Source organism: Euprymna scolopes, chromosome 7 (assembly GCF_053919585.1).
Source record: "Euprymna scolopes isolate OS-2025 chromosome 7, ASM5391958v1, whole genome shotgun sequence".
Classification (NCBI taxonomy): domain Eukaryota; kingdom Metazoa; phylum Mollusca; class Cephalopoda; order Sepiida; family Sepiolidae; genus Euprymna; species Euprymna scolopes.
The window spans coordinates 106,426,304-106,443,270 of NC_136488.1; the positions used below are offsets into that span (position 1 = coordinate 106,426,304).

The 16,967-nt window shown below is 30.2% G+C and overlaps 1 protein-coding gene across 1 annotated transcript in view; it reads left to right on the forward strand.

The window, feature by feature from the left end:
• The first annotated feature begins 9,433 nt into the window (after window positions 1-9,433).
• LOC145280311 (doublesex and mab-3 related transcription factor 3, truncated-like) overlaps window positions 9,434-16,967 on the forward strand; it is a 46,640-nt gene continuing 39,106 nt past the window's right edge. Inside the window, exon 1 of the mRNA XM_080132081.1 lies at window positions 9,434-10,309. Within this exon, the coding sequence (XP_079988207.1) occupies window positions 9,898-10,309 (412 nt within the window). The 5' untranslated portion in view covers window positions 9,434-9,897. The remainder of the gene's footprint in view (window positions 10,310-16,967) is intronic.

A 16,967-nucleotide genomic window follows, 5' to 3' on the forward strand; every position in this document is an offset into this window, starting at 1 on the left:
CTTGATTATAACACGGCAATCCTTAGTATTTTTAGTTTAAAATAATTGGGAAAATATGAAGTAAAGTCTTTGAGAATTTGGAGATAATTTCGATTACAATAATTTCAATTTTTGAACACATACACTATAACTATATGTACATATTCTTTCCTTACTTTGGCCCTTTTCAAATGGCATATCATAATATAATTATAATATAATTACCGCAATGTTTAACCCTATAAATCTACTATCATGTTCTTAGCATTGCCATAGAAATAAGCGACTTTCTAACATTTTTTAATCCTCAATGTGAACAACTCGCTAGTGTTGCGTTCTGGATAGGAAACCACTGTTCTCTCTTGTTAACATGTAGTAGTGACATGGCTGTAGAAACTTGTAGGTCATAACAATACAAGTGGGATTACTTTTTCTTTTCTTTTTTGAATTTACAAAATACAAATAATTAAAAAAGAATTACAATGTAGTATAAGCATTTAATTATGAACAAACCAAATATTGGATAGTTGTGCCCTTATCAAGCGTGACAAAAGTAGTTATAGAGATATTGATATTTGTATCTTCTTTCTCTCTATGGTTGAAGTAATCGACGTAGTTAAAAAGAACAACAATAGCTTCATTATTTGCTCTGAGATTTTCGTTTACTTTTTACAGTACAACTAGATGAATTAGACCACTTTCTAACTCCTGTAGAGTGACGGAAGACTCGAAAACCGTAACTGATCACTTCGAAGCCTAATTCACGAAGGATGAAACTCTTTAGCTTTTCTACCACGTACTTCTTCCCATTACGTAACTATCAGTACACGTCAGTCTAACTGTTAACTTGACTTCAAATGGAAAATTCCATTTTCTTACTTTACTAATTTTACGTAGAATTTTCCATTTGTTAAACTTTATCCTTACACGCCGAATATCTAAATGTATTACATGGGCAACGCCCAAGATGTCGGTGAGATTCTCATAGAAACACACAAACGTTTAGCAAAATTTGATTCAACTCAGATGTATTTATAAATAAGATGATCATCGGATTCTTTACGTCTTGTTTTGCAAACGGAGAAAGAAAAAAAGATCTGTTTTGTTTTGATATTTTTTTAAGAAGAAATTTAACGGGAATCACCTGGAGCAAAATCAAACGTGAAAGTAACGTGACTGTTTCGAATAGCTTGATCAAAGGATACAAACAATAAAAGGGGGAAGTATCCAAATTTGCATTGCAAAATGTCGGTCCAAATCAACTGGTGCTGATCCGTCGGATACGGCACGATTCAATGTTTGTTCAAAAAGATCGACTCTGCGAAAGACAAAATAATGGCAGAATCAATCGGATATCGAACCGGTTCGATTACTTAAATGGATTCACAGTAACAGCCGTTTTTAAGTGGTTTGTGCGAAGTAGTGTGGCCAACGGCGGAAGAGACGATAGCAAAAGAGTAAAACATCTTTTAATTAAACAAACCAACGACAACGCAGATCATACACACACGTCATCTCCTGAAAATCAGAATCAAGCCGAATCGAAACGACTGAATAGAGCTCATTATCCGTTTAGATAGAGTTTTATAACTATAATAAATAATAACTATGGCTTACTTAATCACTTTACTGCAGTTTTATGGATGACCAATCACCAGAACCTTACCGATAACATAATTGAACGTTAAAATACAAAACCGTTCGAATTTATATTCAAATGCATATAACGTAATTTATATTCAAATGCATATAACGTAATTTAACGATTTTATTGATAAAATTGGAAAGCAATGTTCATTCGAGACAGTTTTTATACTAATGATCTACTGCTTATTAAGACCCAAAGGCCACTTGAGGATAAAGGTTAATAATATTGTCAGATGTTTAGAAACGGTTGGTGAAATGGGAAGGGCATTTAAGAGGACTGCTCGACAAGAATTTAGATTTGAAAACGACTATGCTGTAGTAAGCCGGGGAGAAGTCCTTGGTATTGTGCTCCACGGGTCGAAGATTTTGGAAAGAAAGTTTTGTGCATCATCTTCCCTGATGTGGTATAAGCACTCCAGTTTAAGGCGTATCTGAATCTTGTAGAGGCAGAGAATTTCATCAGAAATGATTTTCTTATTACCACCAAATATAGAATATTTCTATGTATATAAATACAAACAATAACAAGTAACATGAAATATATTATTTTTACAATCGAATACTGCAGTTAAAGAAATACGTTACTGAACATTAACGATAGCATTAATGCTATCGTTAATGCTCGGTTTGTCTGTTATTCAAAAGCAAATGGTCAAATTTTATGAATCTGTTAACGTCTACAATAAAAAAAAATTATAATTAAGCTATACAAAAAACAAAAATGACTTAAAATTATTCAACTTTATAAATTATAGAAATGTCGGTTATTTTATTCACTAATGTAATATTTAATGACGCTTTCTACTTAAAGAAAGTATATAATAGAAATTACAGATTTGTTTTGTTGTTTTTCTTTAATATCTACCCACGAAATAATTGATATGTATTAAAATAAAAACAAAAAATTCAGAATCATTACTATTCGTAGCTTTTTTTAATGAAAATCTTTTTTAATTTAAATTTAATTAAGTAAGCATGTCATTCACTATGTGAAATAGAATTTTGTTATATAGATAAATGACATTGTGTAAAGTAGGGGAACGTTATGAATAATATTAAATATTATTTCTTAATGATTAATATTGTTACATGATAAGGGCTGTCCCCTTTTCATGTAAGTATAAAAATGGAGAATTTAGTTTAAAATGAAAATGAAATAGCAATAGACAAATTCGAACCTCGTAATTTAGTTTAGAAATAGATTACGTGTGAGAATCTAAAAATGTAAAACAAACATATAGATAAATATTTCAAGGGAAGAATGTGAACTCTCAAGTTTGTTATGAAATTTTAAATTGAAAGAATTCAGCTTATAAGATAATGTTATTAACATATTGAATATAGGTTAAAATTACTTTTGGAGAAATAGGAAAAGTTTTGGACACGTATGTCCAGAACACGTCATGACGTCACGGAAAATAGAAAGTTCTAGGAATAGAGAAAAAACTGGTTAGACAGTCAGTGAAAAAACTCAGAGAGAGTCAGACGTATAGAAGCGAGACGTCACTTCAAGAAAAAAATGTGAGACTTTGAATTCTTGGTGCTGGAAACACGGCCGTGTGAAAAATAAACCATTATGTTTTTTGTAAAGCTCGTCTTGTGTCTTATGATTCCTACAGAAAGGTAAAGTGGAATTGTATTATATATTTGTGTTATATGTCTTTACATACACGTCTCAACATCATGTTCGAACTGTCTGAACACTATCCCCTTCACTCCAAGAGCTTTCTTCTTCTTCCATTCAACACAATTAAGGAATGAACTTTTAATATATAAGAATAATAACATGAACAATTTCTCTCTAAGTCTCTTCTACAACAAGTCTTATACAATCTCTCTCTCAAGACAAACACTCTAATAAGACTCTAAGATAAGTATCACCTCTCTTTTAATGAGACTCCCTATATAACAATATTTAAAAAATAAATAAGATGTAAAAAGTTCGCTGGAATTATGGCGTAAGTTTTTCTTATAGACAGGCACATAATTTGGATTATAGTAAGACGTGATTGTGAAAACTTGTTATGCGTATTTCTCAATTCATATGATGGTTCGTTCAAGTTAATATCATTAAATATATAGTATGCTGCTTTTTTGTTGGTGTTAATATTTTCATGAGTAATATCACCAAACATACTATTTATTTAATTCGCGGGGTTGGAAATAAACAAAAAATATCACAAAGAGAAAAATGACACTCGTGAAGATTCGAATCTGTGCCTCAAAACAAAATATCACTTAATGTAGGCGTTGTCTTGACTAACGAGCCGAACATCTAGCCAAGATTGAACAAATAGTTACAATCATGTATGATTTTTATTTTTTTCATGGTATTTTTTATTTATTCCAATCGTCGAAGACTAAATATATCGTTTGTTTAGCAATATTTCTGGCGCAAACTAATACAAACTAATACAAAAGCAGCATAAAAAATAAAATACTGTTGGAAATAAGTTCGAACATTAAACATATAACACTATCCCATGTAAATATACACTGCAACTAACGGTGATAGCTTTCTAATAAAAATAAACTTTACACATTATTCTGTTAGAACACGCTATCATAGAATTATCCAATAGATTTTTATAACCTTTGTGAATAGTGTGTGCCATAATTAACTTTTTTCTCATTTTCGGATAGTAAGAGATTACAGCTTTTTTTTTTTTACTCCTTAACAACAATTGGATATTCAAAATCACTAAGGGAAAGTAATTATAATAAAGGAAACTTCGGTGTAATTGTCTGAAAAATAAATCCTCACGTAGATAATGTAAAAAGATTTCTAAAATGCTCTTTCCCAAGAAAGAAATGATCAGATGCCAAGATTGTCACCAACGGGGATTTAAAGAATATTTGTGGTTAACTCCATAGAAAACCTGGGCAATCAAGCAAGTCAATTTTCACAGCATCTAGGTGTCTTGGCGTATCAAAACCAAGCAATCGCTTTTGTGAAAATTTAATTTACATCAAGCCAGAAAATAGTTGAGCATAAAATGGGCAAAGAAATATATGGACAACCCTAGATGGACTTGATGACTGGGCAAAAGAAGCGAGATGTGTATCGCAATAGTCGCCAATTTTCGTTTCAAACCAACTTATATTGCAGCAACAGCAGAATTGACTGACTCAGTCAATACAAGACTTTTTTAAGCACATGGTGACATGGTGGTTACATAGGTAAATAACTAGGAGTATCAGAAGCCGCCATTGAAAATTTGAATAAACATCTGATTATATAGACTCTCTGTTTCGAAGCTTATAATCAATATGAAAATGTAATTTCAAACCGTAATTTTTTTTTCAATAAAATGAGGAAAGACCAAATTTAAAAATAATGAAAGGTTAAATCGAAAAAATACAATTTTTTTTCATCGGTTTTCTTGAAAAAAGATTTCACGAAATTCAACAAATTTTAAATCGTACCAAAATCTATTAAGTATATATAAATGCCAAAAAATCACTTGCCTGTAAAAAAAAAAAAAACTAAGCAATGGCTGCTTCAATTCTTCATTTATGAGAATTGTCCATATTTATATTTTATATTCCATGCATTTTTTAAATAAAAGGATTTTTTAAAGCGAGGGTCGTAGAAAATCGCATTTTCGTAACACGTTTTCCTCTATAAGCTTAAAGCGCTGCTGCTAATTTGCAATTTATCAAATATGGATTCGTCAAACGGACATAATTAATGTCTCTTTTTTATTGCGTGCTCTTAACCAAAGTTAATATTTTTGGTCCTCCGTAGTTTAAAAAAAAGCACACATTCACTTTTTCCCCGTTAAACAAAAAATCCAGTCGACCGATTTTTTTTTTTAATTCTCTCAATGAAATACACGAGTTTTTGATTATTATATCTTATTTCTACTTTATCGACTGGATTTTTTTTAAATATCTAAAAAAAGAAAACATTGAATGAAATCGAAAAAATTGTCGTCAGCGTCCGGTATTTACTTGACGATATAAGCATAACATGAGCTTTCATTTAAAAAAAAACAACGTGGTTTAAAAAAAAAGGGGGGGTTAAACTTTGGACTTTACAGGTAAATTTCCAAAAAAACACTTCACTTTTGTTTTAAATTAGAATATTTTATTTATTGATCTTTTATCTTCAATTTGTGATATATAAAACTTTGGTACATAAATTAATTATTTAATTTTTAATAGACATTTCAAAATGGGGTGTTGAACTTAAAAAAAACGTTTGTCTACAATATTATATTCCGTTTATTGGAAAGAGCATAAAATTTCAAATTGACCCTGAAAATATCGTAAAAATTGAACCAATAGAAAAATTTCGATAGATTTTTAAAGTTTAAAAATTGAAAAAAATTTCACTCGTAAAATTCAATTGATTTCATACGTAAAAAAATGGCTGGTTTAACGCGCACCGGCACTTTGTAAACACTGTTTTTTTTTTTTTAATAAAAAATATTTCTATTATTTTTTAAAAAACTTTAATAGTTTATTTTGAAAGTATATTTCATACAGAAAATAAACAACCCACTTTAAAAAGAGAAATTACGAGTTTTTTATATTTTATTCGCCGTTTTCTGTTAGGGGTGTCAAAAATTCCCAAAAAATTATGATACACCTAGTAAATAGCATATATATACGATACTACGGTTCTCGTTAGATTACTAAGGTAAGCCACGTTTAATCTAGTCAATACTGAAATGGGTGACTATTTGCGAATACCAGGCGTTGTATGTCCCTTTCGCTTATCTTGACATTATTCCAGTGTCCTGGATTTTCCCTTGCCACTGGAAAAGCAGTGCCGACTCAGGAAATGTTTGGTTAGAGATTACGAAACCTTGCTTCACAATTACATTCACAGCCATCTTTAGAGGAGTACCTATTGTATCTTAAGACTAAATGAAGGTATCTGTTTATTAAATATACTGAACTATACATATTAACTAGAATATATCTAATTATAGCAGTTGTTAAATCGTCATTCATCTTTATTTTATTGATTTATTCCTTGTTTTCAGTAATAAACGTTAATTTTTGTTGTTTTAATTGAAACGCCGTTAACATATATTGATAAACATTCAGTGATTTAAATATAACATCCTTTTTACAAATAGTTTAGTTTGCAAACACTGCTCATGAGTTCATGCGCATTTTTTAACAATACTTTATATAACAGAGTGCTGGACCTGTGAAAATAATTCCACAATTGAATCATGAAAAGTTGAAGAACAATTGTTTTTGAAAAGCAAAACCGTTGATACAAATACGGAGAAAACATATTAGAATATAAAAAAGTAATCAAAAATAAGAAAGCGTAAATGATTTCCAAACATTGATAATTTAGCTTCTCCGGTATTTATTTTGCGTTTATAACCTTTCGTAGTAGTATTTAGTAAGTATTCTCTCTCTCTCTCTCTCTCTCTCTCTCTCTCTCTCTCTCTCTCTCTCTCTCTCTCTCTCAAGGGTTTGAGAGATCCGGGTAGATGTATGGGAGTCGGCGATTGTGTGTAACTTAGTACGAAGCCGGGTGGATAACGTACTCGCGTTACGTGCGTATGTGCGTATGTGTTTATCTAAACAATTGTATTATTTCTTTTTAAAGAAAAGTCTGTTTTAGAGAACGTGTCATTTTCTTGTTAGCGTGTGTCTGCGTGGTGTGAGGGCGTGGACGATTGTAAAGGAAGGTGGTGGTGGGGTCTATATTGTGCGTGCGTAAACATATTTTTTGCTTTTGTAAGCGGCGACTGGCCTTCACGAAATGTATTTGCGTGCGTTACTGTATATATATATATATATATATATATATATATATATATATGGCTCTGTGTGTGGGTGGGTGGGTGTTTGTGCACGCGCTATGGGTTCTTTACCTTCCATATTCTTCATAAATAAATCCATATGTCAAATCGTTTTAATCATCAAAAATCAAAGAAATGTCAGTATTTAATCAAGAAATTATTTATTCTATTTATATAAATTAATATGCAACATTAAAAATTTGACATCATCGCAATTTTCAAAGAAAGTTTGGTAGAAATTTAAGTTGGGTTAATGTACTGTAATTTTCTTTATTGCTCTTGATATGATGTAAATATGATATTACTGTTAAAACGAGTCTACATAATTTTTCTGATAATAGAACCAAAGGAGACTCCAACGCACTACTGGAACAGGCGTGTACACACTCATCTCTTCTGCGGTTAGCAGTTCAAAATGCGATATATTAATTGGTGTCGGAAGATTCCGTTCGTTGATTGCGGATGAAATAAATGGCTGACATGAGATGGTTGGAGTTTTATCATATAATGGTGCTCTGTAATTACATTGAGCTCTCTAACTGGGAATATTTTGAAAAATACCCCATATCTTACTAAGATGAGCAATGTTCTGTCGAACTTGCTGCACTTGTGATCCTTCAGCTTAATTACTCCCAGCAAATCAAACGATCAGCAAAATCACACCCCTTCACTGCAGAAGTCCTTAGATGCTGAAATGCTTTCTACCTTTATAGCTTCTTCTCTTCGTTCACTTGCATTTGGAATTCCCTCTCTGCTTACTATTTCCTCGACTGTAACAACATGCATGAATTATGTGAAAACCTCGTTGCTCAACTCCTCACATAGAATGTTCCTATAAATCTAGCCCCTTAAGTCACAGTGGGAATGTGCCTTGTTTGTGGTGAATTTAAGCACTGAAGAAGCTCTTTTCAAGATAAAAAATGTCGATCGACTTTTGCATACTTTGTAGATTAAGAATGTGAAGAAGGCAGAGACAATTGTATGACAAAAAAGACTGTTTTTGATTAACGCGCGTGCGCTCGCGCGCGCGCGTGTGTGTGTGTGTGTGTGTGTGTGTGTGTGTGTGTGTGTGTGTGTGTGTGTGTGTGTGTGTGTACATGCTTGAGCGATCGAGCAAGTGATCAGCCTCTACAATGCGTGCACGCCCTCAAATAACTAAACAAATAAAAATCCGGGTCGGCTACGCTTTCACTCTATAGACACATTTCCACAGCGATGTTTCAATTAGACGTCTAGCCAATCCCGATGAAGATCTTCCCCCTCCACCCCGTTCAGTTGTTTTATTTATCAAAATGGCGTAAACGTGCGAAAAGGGGGCGATTTTGCTATGTCTCTCCTCCTCCTTCCACCTCCTCCCTGTTCTTCGTTCATTCTGACAACCCTCTACTTACACGTTGTTTCTTTTTCAACCTCTACCCCTCTGCCTCTCTCTGCTGCTGCTATTGTGGCCGTTACTACGCGAAATAGACGGACTACTTATATGTGCCAGACGAATTAAACGTTCCAAGCCAGCTGGAAGCCGTAAAAAGGAACGCCTAAAACATAAAACGAGGCGCTCAGCTTATTTTATAAAAAAGAAAGGAGTTGCCTACATAAAAAAAAAGAAAAATAACTAACAGAAATGAATTCAAATTTGGCAGAATGTTTAATATAATGTTGCATTCGAAAAGAAAAAAGTGAGACAAAATTGTTGGAATTTTTCTTCAAATTTGCGCAAAAATCAAAAATATTGTTTTCGATCAATCGCCAATTAAATCGACGGATCGATAGTTCAAAGTGTTGCCATTATATCTATCTATCTATCTATCTAATATCTGAATTTAATAAAACGAAAATAATAAACATTTAGAATTTCGTCTGGTTTGGTCACCCGGATATAAATCATATTTAATTAGACAATTAATGCTAATTAAAAAAATGTTAACGTATAAATTATCTAAATGATAAAAAATAATTTAAAAAACATTTAAAAAATAAATTAATGCAAATATTCTAATTATTCAATGACAGTAATAAGAAAAGAGCGATGAAAACAGCCATAATTACAAATTTTACTTTGAATAGAAATCGATATTAAAAATTTCGATATTCTGATCAATTTAACATGAAATTTTTTTTTCTTTTAATGGTTGTTTCTTTTAGAGAATTATGGTTGATCTGTGTTCATCAATTTGAAATATAAATTAAGTTTTGTAGAAAAAAACTTCCATACATCTGGATCTCTGCATCTTCTGTGAAGGTATTCACCCGGGGTGGGTTATGCCTGTTCTAAGTGAAATTACAGTTTCACGAGTCAGGCCCATCGGAGTTAACACCGAAGAAGCATATCACAATCAGTCCATGTATAAGTCATAATTTAAAACATCGTGCGTTTCTCAACACTATATTCTTGGTTTACCAAAAGTACAAGAGATAAAACGATGCTTATATTTTATATGTAAAAACAAAAAGGAAATCATTAAAATACCTGACAGCAAATTAAGGTGAGTAAAACGAAATGAATTCTACACTCTACCCACTCACAGAAAAGGGTGCACGGAAACCAAAATGCGCGCGATGTCGCAACCATGGCATGGTGTCATGGTTGAAAGGTCATAAACGTCATTGCCGTTACAAGGATTGCGCGTGTCCTAAGTGCAATCTCATAGCGGAGCGTCAGCGGGTGATGGCCGCCCAAGTGGCTCTGAAACGTCAACAGGCAGCCGAGGACGCCATCGCTCTCGGACTGCGTGCCTGTTCATCGGGCGACGACGCAAGTACCCACCGAATGCCTCTGATGACGGCAGGCCCCCTGTGGGGACCAGGGACTGTCAGCCCGCCTCACACTGTCAACAGTGATGACAACGATGAAGATGATAATCGTACACTTTTAGGCAAGAATATGACCGTCGAACAACAAAGTGATCACGGTGAGTAACATCGTTTCTTGTTTTGTTTTTAGACTTTTTTTGTCTTTTCAAAACCTATGTATCTCTATATATAAAGTTAAGGATGTGTATATGTTTATATTTAACGAATTCACTTATATATATTGACCGTTCATTATTAATTTTGGAACACAGTTGCTAGGCCAAAGGAGTCGCAATGTGGGCTATATTTAGTTTAATTTAATTTCATGTAAAGCAGGTAAGAAGGGAAAGCAAACCCACCGTGAAAATGCAGATATTCCCGATTTTTATGAAATTTTAACAATAAGCATTAGACAGCAATTAATAAATATTTTATGAAATTTTAACAATAAGCATTAGACAGCAATTAATAAATATTTTATGAAATTTTAACAATAAGCATTAAACAGCAATTAATAAATATTTTATGAAATATTAACAATAAGCATTAGACAGCAATTAATAAATATTTTATGAAATTTTAACAATAAGCATTAAACAGCAATTAATAAATATTTTATGAAATTTTAACAATAAGCATTAGACAGCAATTAATAAATATTTTATGAAATTTTAACAATAAGCATTAAACAGCAATTAATAAATATTTTATGAAATATTAACAATAAGCATTAGACAGCAATTAATAAATATTTTATGAAATTTTAACAATAAGCATTAAACAGCAATTAATAAATATTTTATGAAATTTTAACAATAAGCATTAGACAGCAATTAATAAATATTTTATGAAATTTTAACAATAAGCATTAGACAGCAATTAATAAATATTTTATGAAATTTTAACAATAAGCATTAGACAGCAATTAATAAATATCTTATGAAATTTTAACAATAAGCATTAGACAGCAATTAAAAAATATTCCCCAAATTTCAGTTCAGAAAACTTTTAGAATAAAATGATCAAATCCACCCGCTTGAAAACTGAAATATTTCAGATTCATAATGAAGTTTAGCCACAGTCTTTAGACACCAATTCAGAAAAATTCACTGAATTTCAAATTTACCTAAACCCCATCAGCTTAAGCCTTAAATTTAAAACATTTTCTATTAGCAAAATCATGTAATATATATATATATATATATATATATATATATATATATATATATATATATATATATATCACTATAACTACTTCATTTACTCACATAAAATAAATATACGAAAGTATAGATTTATGCGTAAACTTTAAGTATTTACTTCAAAAGTGCTCAATACGTAGGTAGAGCTAGTTAGTAATTTTTATAATATATTTTATAAATTACTATATATTTATATCTATCTAAAGATATATATATATATGTATATATATATAAATAAGCATTAGACACACACATATATATATATATATATATATATATATATATATATATATATATATATATATATATATATATAACGGCTGTTGAAAAACTCAGTCGAAAGTACTTGCAAAAATAAAAAAATTGATCAAAACGATTATGGAACTTTCTTCCACAGATTCAACCGAGAAACAAGAAAGACAATTAGAAAAACTGAAAAATGACATTTTTATATATATATGGATAGATAGCATAAATTTCAAAAAACCGTTAATTTCACATACAGCAGCAGCCGTATAGCGGAATGGTGAGAAGCCTTGACTGTAATTTGGGGGGTCGGGTTTCGATCCTTGCTTGAGGCAGCTGCCTGTCTAGACGCACTGATGAACTGTGGAACAGCGAAACAGTACTGTATATGAACGGCTATATATATATATATATATATATATATATATATATATATATATATATATATATATATACTAGCAAAAGTACCCGTCGTTGACTGGGTTCAAAAACAGCCTACACAAAATGGACTCTGATTTATGAAAGTATGATAGGTTATGAAAAGGAAGCGTTGTAAATTTGGGTTGAATTTGGGGGTATCAAAACCAAAGCAAAATATGATGAAAGTAAAAATAAAATAGATAAATCCCATAATTTATTATACAATACCTGTTCACACTGAAACACTTATCACGATATTCTGCGGATCTATATTAAAAAACCTTGTTAAACTTTGTGACATATTTCCATTCTATGGAGATCAGGTGCGAACGAACACCCCATAATTTTATTATATCATATTTCTTCAAACTGAAACATAATTATTAAAGTATACTTACGCAGATAGATATGAAAAGTCTTTATTAAAGTTTGTGCCTATTTCCATTCTATGCGAACGCAGACCCCACAATTTTATTATACCATCCCTATTTAAGTTAAAACATACTTATCAAAGTATTCTTATGTACATCTATATCAAAAACACTTGTAAACGTTTGTTTTTAATTTTATATTTCAATACTTTGTGGACCAGGCGCGAACGCAGACCCCACAATTTTAATGAAACACTGTTCTGCCAAATCAAACATACCCATTCCTGTGTCTCGATACATCTTCTATCGTTATATGTAATCAGTTTTTTAAAATAGTCAACCATATAGGAACCTATTCGTGTCCAGACACACACACGCACACGCACACGCACACACACACACACACACACACATTCAGCTTTATATATATATATATATATATATATATATATATATATATATATATATATATACGCGTTCATATATATATATGTATATATATATGTAGGTATATATATATATATATATAAATATATATGTATATACATATATACCCGTTCATATATATATATATACATATATACCCGTTCATATATATATATATATATATATATATATATATATATATGTGTGTGTGTGTGTGTGTGTGTGCATGCAAACAGTAAATCTTAAGAGGAGCAAGCAATAATATTAAACCTAAGATAAGGAACAAAAGTTTTATATATATATATATATATAACTTTATTATATTATCAGAATAATAATAAAAAATAAGAACAAAGTGGACATTAAGAAAAGATGTGTTTAAGTCATGGCATTTCGGAGCTAAATGCTTCTCATCGGAAGAGGAAAATGGCCAGAATTATACAAAATGCAAATATAGAAAAAACTGGCTTGATGATATTTAGAGATGAAATAAAAATGACAGAATAGGATAAAATGGTAAAAAATAATTTAAAGTATGTACAACATATAAGGGTAAATCGGAAGGGTAGTATATATGTAGGTAATATTTAAAAAAAAAATATGAGCCACTACGAATTACTGGGGATCATTAAAGAACCCCCAATAATAAACTAAAAATAAAAGAAGAAAGAAAAAATAAGGAAAATAGATGAGAAAGTGGAGAAAAAAGAGATATAAACAGTAAATAAGGAATACGGAAATACATACATAAATAGATAAAAATACATAAATAGATAAAAATACATAAATAGATAAAATAAAAATAAAATGATCTGCAAGTGAAGAAAATAGGATTAGAAAAATGTTCAAAATAATTATTTTATTGCTATTTTATTTTTTATTATTATTCGAATTAATTATTTTATTGTTTATATTATTCGAATTAATTATTTTATCTTTTATATTATTCGAATTAATTATTTTATTTTTTATATTATTCAAATTAATTATTTTATTTTACTAAAATTTAATATTATGCCTCGTGATAAGAACTAATAATGAATGAAAAGAAATTTTCAAAGGAAAGTCTTCGTTTCAAATTTCTAAGGATTTAAAAAAAGGATCATTGAACAATCAAGAAAATATATCGAATAAGAATTCAATTAAGGACGTAAGCCTCAGACTGAATTTAGGAATTTAACAAAGCGAGATATGTCACATATCTGAATAGAATTATAGGAAACCCAAATGCGTCAAGTGCGTTTATATTTGAGGCCGCCGAAACTCCTACGGTGTCAAGGAAACAAGGAGCAATACATTAAACGGGTTTTTTTATGTAAAAAATCAAATAAAGGAACTCATTTTAATGAAAAAACTATTAGGAAAGAAGATTGCAATGAGCAAAAAATATATGAAAACTGATTTCAGAGTAACCCGGCAAACCAAGAGTTGCTATCGATGGACCCGTTGGATGGGTTTGAGGATGGGTTTGTAAGCAACATGACTCAAGACATAAGATGGGCTGGGATTACTGGTAATGGGTTTGTGCATCCATTTAAAGTGAAAGACGGATCTAAAATGAATTCCGAAAGTTACTGAAGATTCTATTATAGGTTGGCTTTCAATGTCATTGAGAATCTGTACAGCATCTCCAAGCGAAATATTTATTCAAACGGAGGGCAATTTAATAGATCCTATGATTTATGGAAGGCTATTAAAGTTGCTGCAAACAACTTACCAACTGCTAAAATTGCAAATCTAACGCGACTTGTTGACAGGCTTCAAGGAGTTATTGAAAAAAACATTTGTGCAATAAATTTTAGGTGTTTCTTATCAGTAATATATCTTTCGTTTGAAAATAATATGTTTTTATGTTTTTCATTTAAGAAATTGTTCTAAAATGTTTTCATATCATATTTTCACATTAGTTTTACAAGCTATAATAATGTAAAAGTATCATAAATAACAGTTGCAAATAAAATACTGACGGTCAAATTAGTCTGCTTTATGAACTAAAATATGTTTTTGCTACCAAATAGATTTCTCTATCACAATATCTAAGTTAATGATATTGAGTAAAATCTAAACAACATCACAATATGACTTTGAACATTAAAGACACACATCTTTGTACTAATTCATAATTTGCATATAATCTCAAAGTGCAGTTCATATATATGTACATGCGTATATATGCATATAGTATAAGTATATATGTACATATATAACATAATAATATATACATATACTTACATATATATATATACATATGTTATACGCTACAATACAGTATATACATAAATATAATTATGTATATGCACATATATATATAATTTTATATTATTTGCACATATATCACAATAAATATGTAGATATTAATACTTATATATATATATATTTATTCATTTTAAATTGATTTATTATTAAACAGTAATAATAATTATGTTATACACACACACACACACACATATATATATGTATGTATGCATGTATGTATGTAAGTATATATGTATGTATGTATGTATGTATGTATGTATGCATGCATGTATGTACATATGTATGTATGTATGCATATATGTATATATGTATGTATGTATGTATGTATGTATGTATGTATGCATGCATGTATGTATGTATGTATGTATGTATGTATGTATGTATGTATGTATGTATGCATGTCATATGCTACTGGTACCATGTAACCCAGTACTATCTGCCTCATGGTCGGGTCACCGGCGACTAAACTGGTCCCCCCACCAGACTTGTTTGGTGAGGAGGGTGGCTAGTCTCCCTGAAGGATTAAAAACAAGACCTTCCAAAGGGCGAATGAACTCTTTTTCTGGGTCAACGGCCAACTAGCACAGTATATATTTGTGTGTGTGTATATGTGTATTGGGGTGGAGAGGGCTCCCGTAAGCCGTGGTGAAGGCAACCTTTCTAGGAGAAGCAAATCTCTGATTTAAAAAACAAAGCGGGAGATCAGTACCCGCATTAAGCTGGTCTGCAGTTTAATTTGTTGCTGGCTATCTTGCTCTTGCTTGTTGCTGGATCTCAACATTTTGAACCGAGAGAGAGACATAGCTGTCGTACAAAGCTAAGACTCTGTAACATCATCTTTGTATAGATACTCCCTCAGGCATTTGGGCTCATGGATTTTTAATGTCTGAGGGAGTGGCACTCGTCTGACAAGACGTTGCAATCATCAATGCATGTATGTATGTATATATGTAATTGTTATACGTATATACATAATATTATATGTAATTTTTAATGTATATATATAATCATTATTATATATGTACTTATTGTTCTGACATGGTACCAATCTCCAACTCTTGAATTTTCAAATCCATGAGCTAAACCCAAAACCACCCAACCCCAATCTATATTTAAAAAAAAGTAAAGATATTATAAACTTTAAGTAAAATAGTAGTTATCTATTCTGCCTATTGTTTTAATCTAATACGTACAAATATAACGAACATTATAACTAAGAAGTTACTTATTTATACCCATAGTAATGTATGCACGTTACATAACTTCACTAAAGTAATGTAATTTTAATTTAAATCACGATTAACCCAATTAATAACAAGTATAATTAACACCTTATATAACGCATAATAATGTGATAATATTGGTATTTTCTTTATAAAATTTGTAAATAATAATAAAATGCGTACACATTCGCATTTACATATATAGCTGTGTATATATATATATATATATATATATATATATATATATATATATATAAATAAATAATTCTGTTATATATACATGTTTTATATAAATTATGTATAATATGTATGTTTTATATATAATATGTATAATGCTATGTTGTAATAATATATAATTATTTTATATATGTTGTAATATATATATAATTATTTTATATACATGTTTATACATGTTTATATAATTATGCTATATAATTATACTATATATATGCACATACATAATTTCTCTCTATATATATATATATGAATAATTGTTATCTATCTATCTATCTATATATCTATCTATCTACATATATATATATATATATATATATATATATATATATATATATATATATATATATATTTATTTATTTATTTTTATTTTTTATTTTTTTTATCCCAAACAAGGCA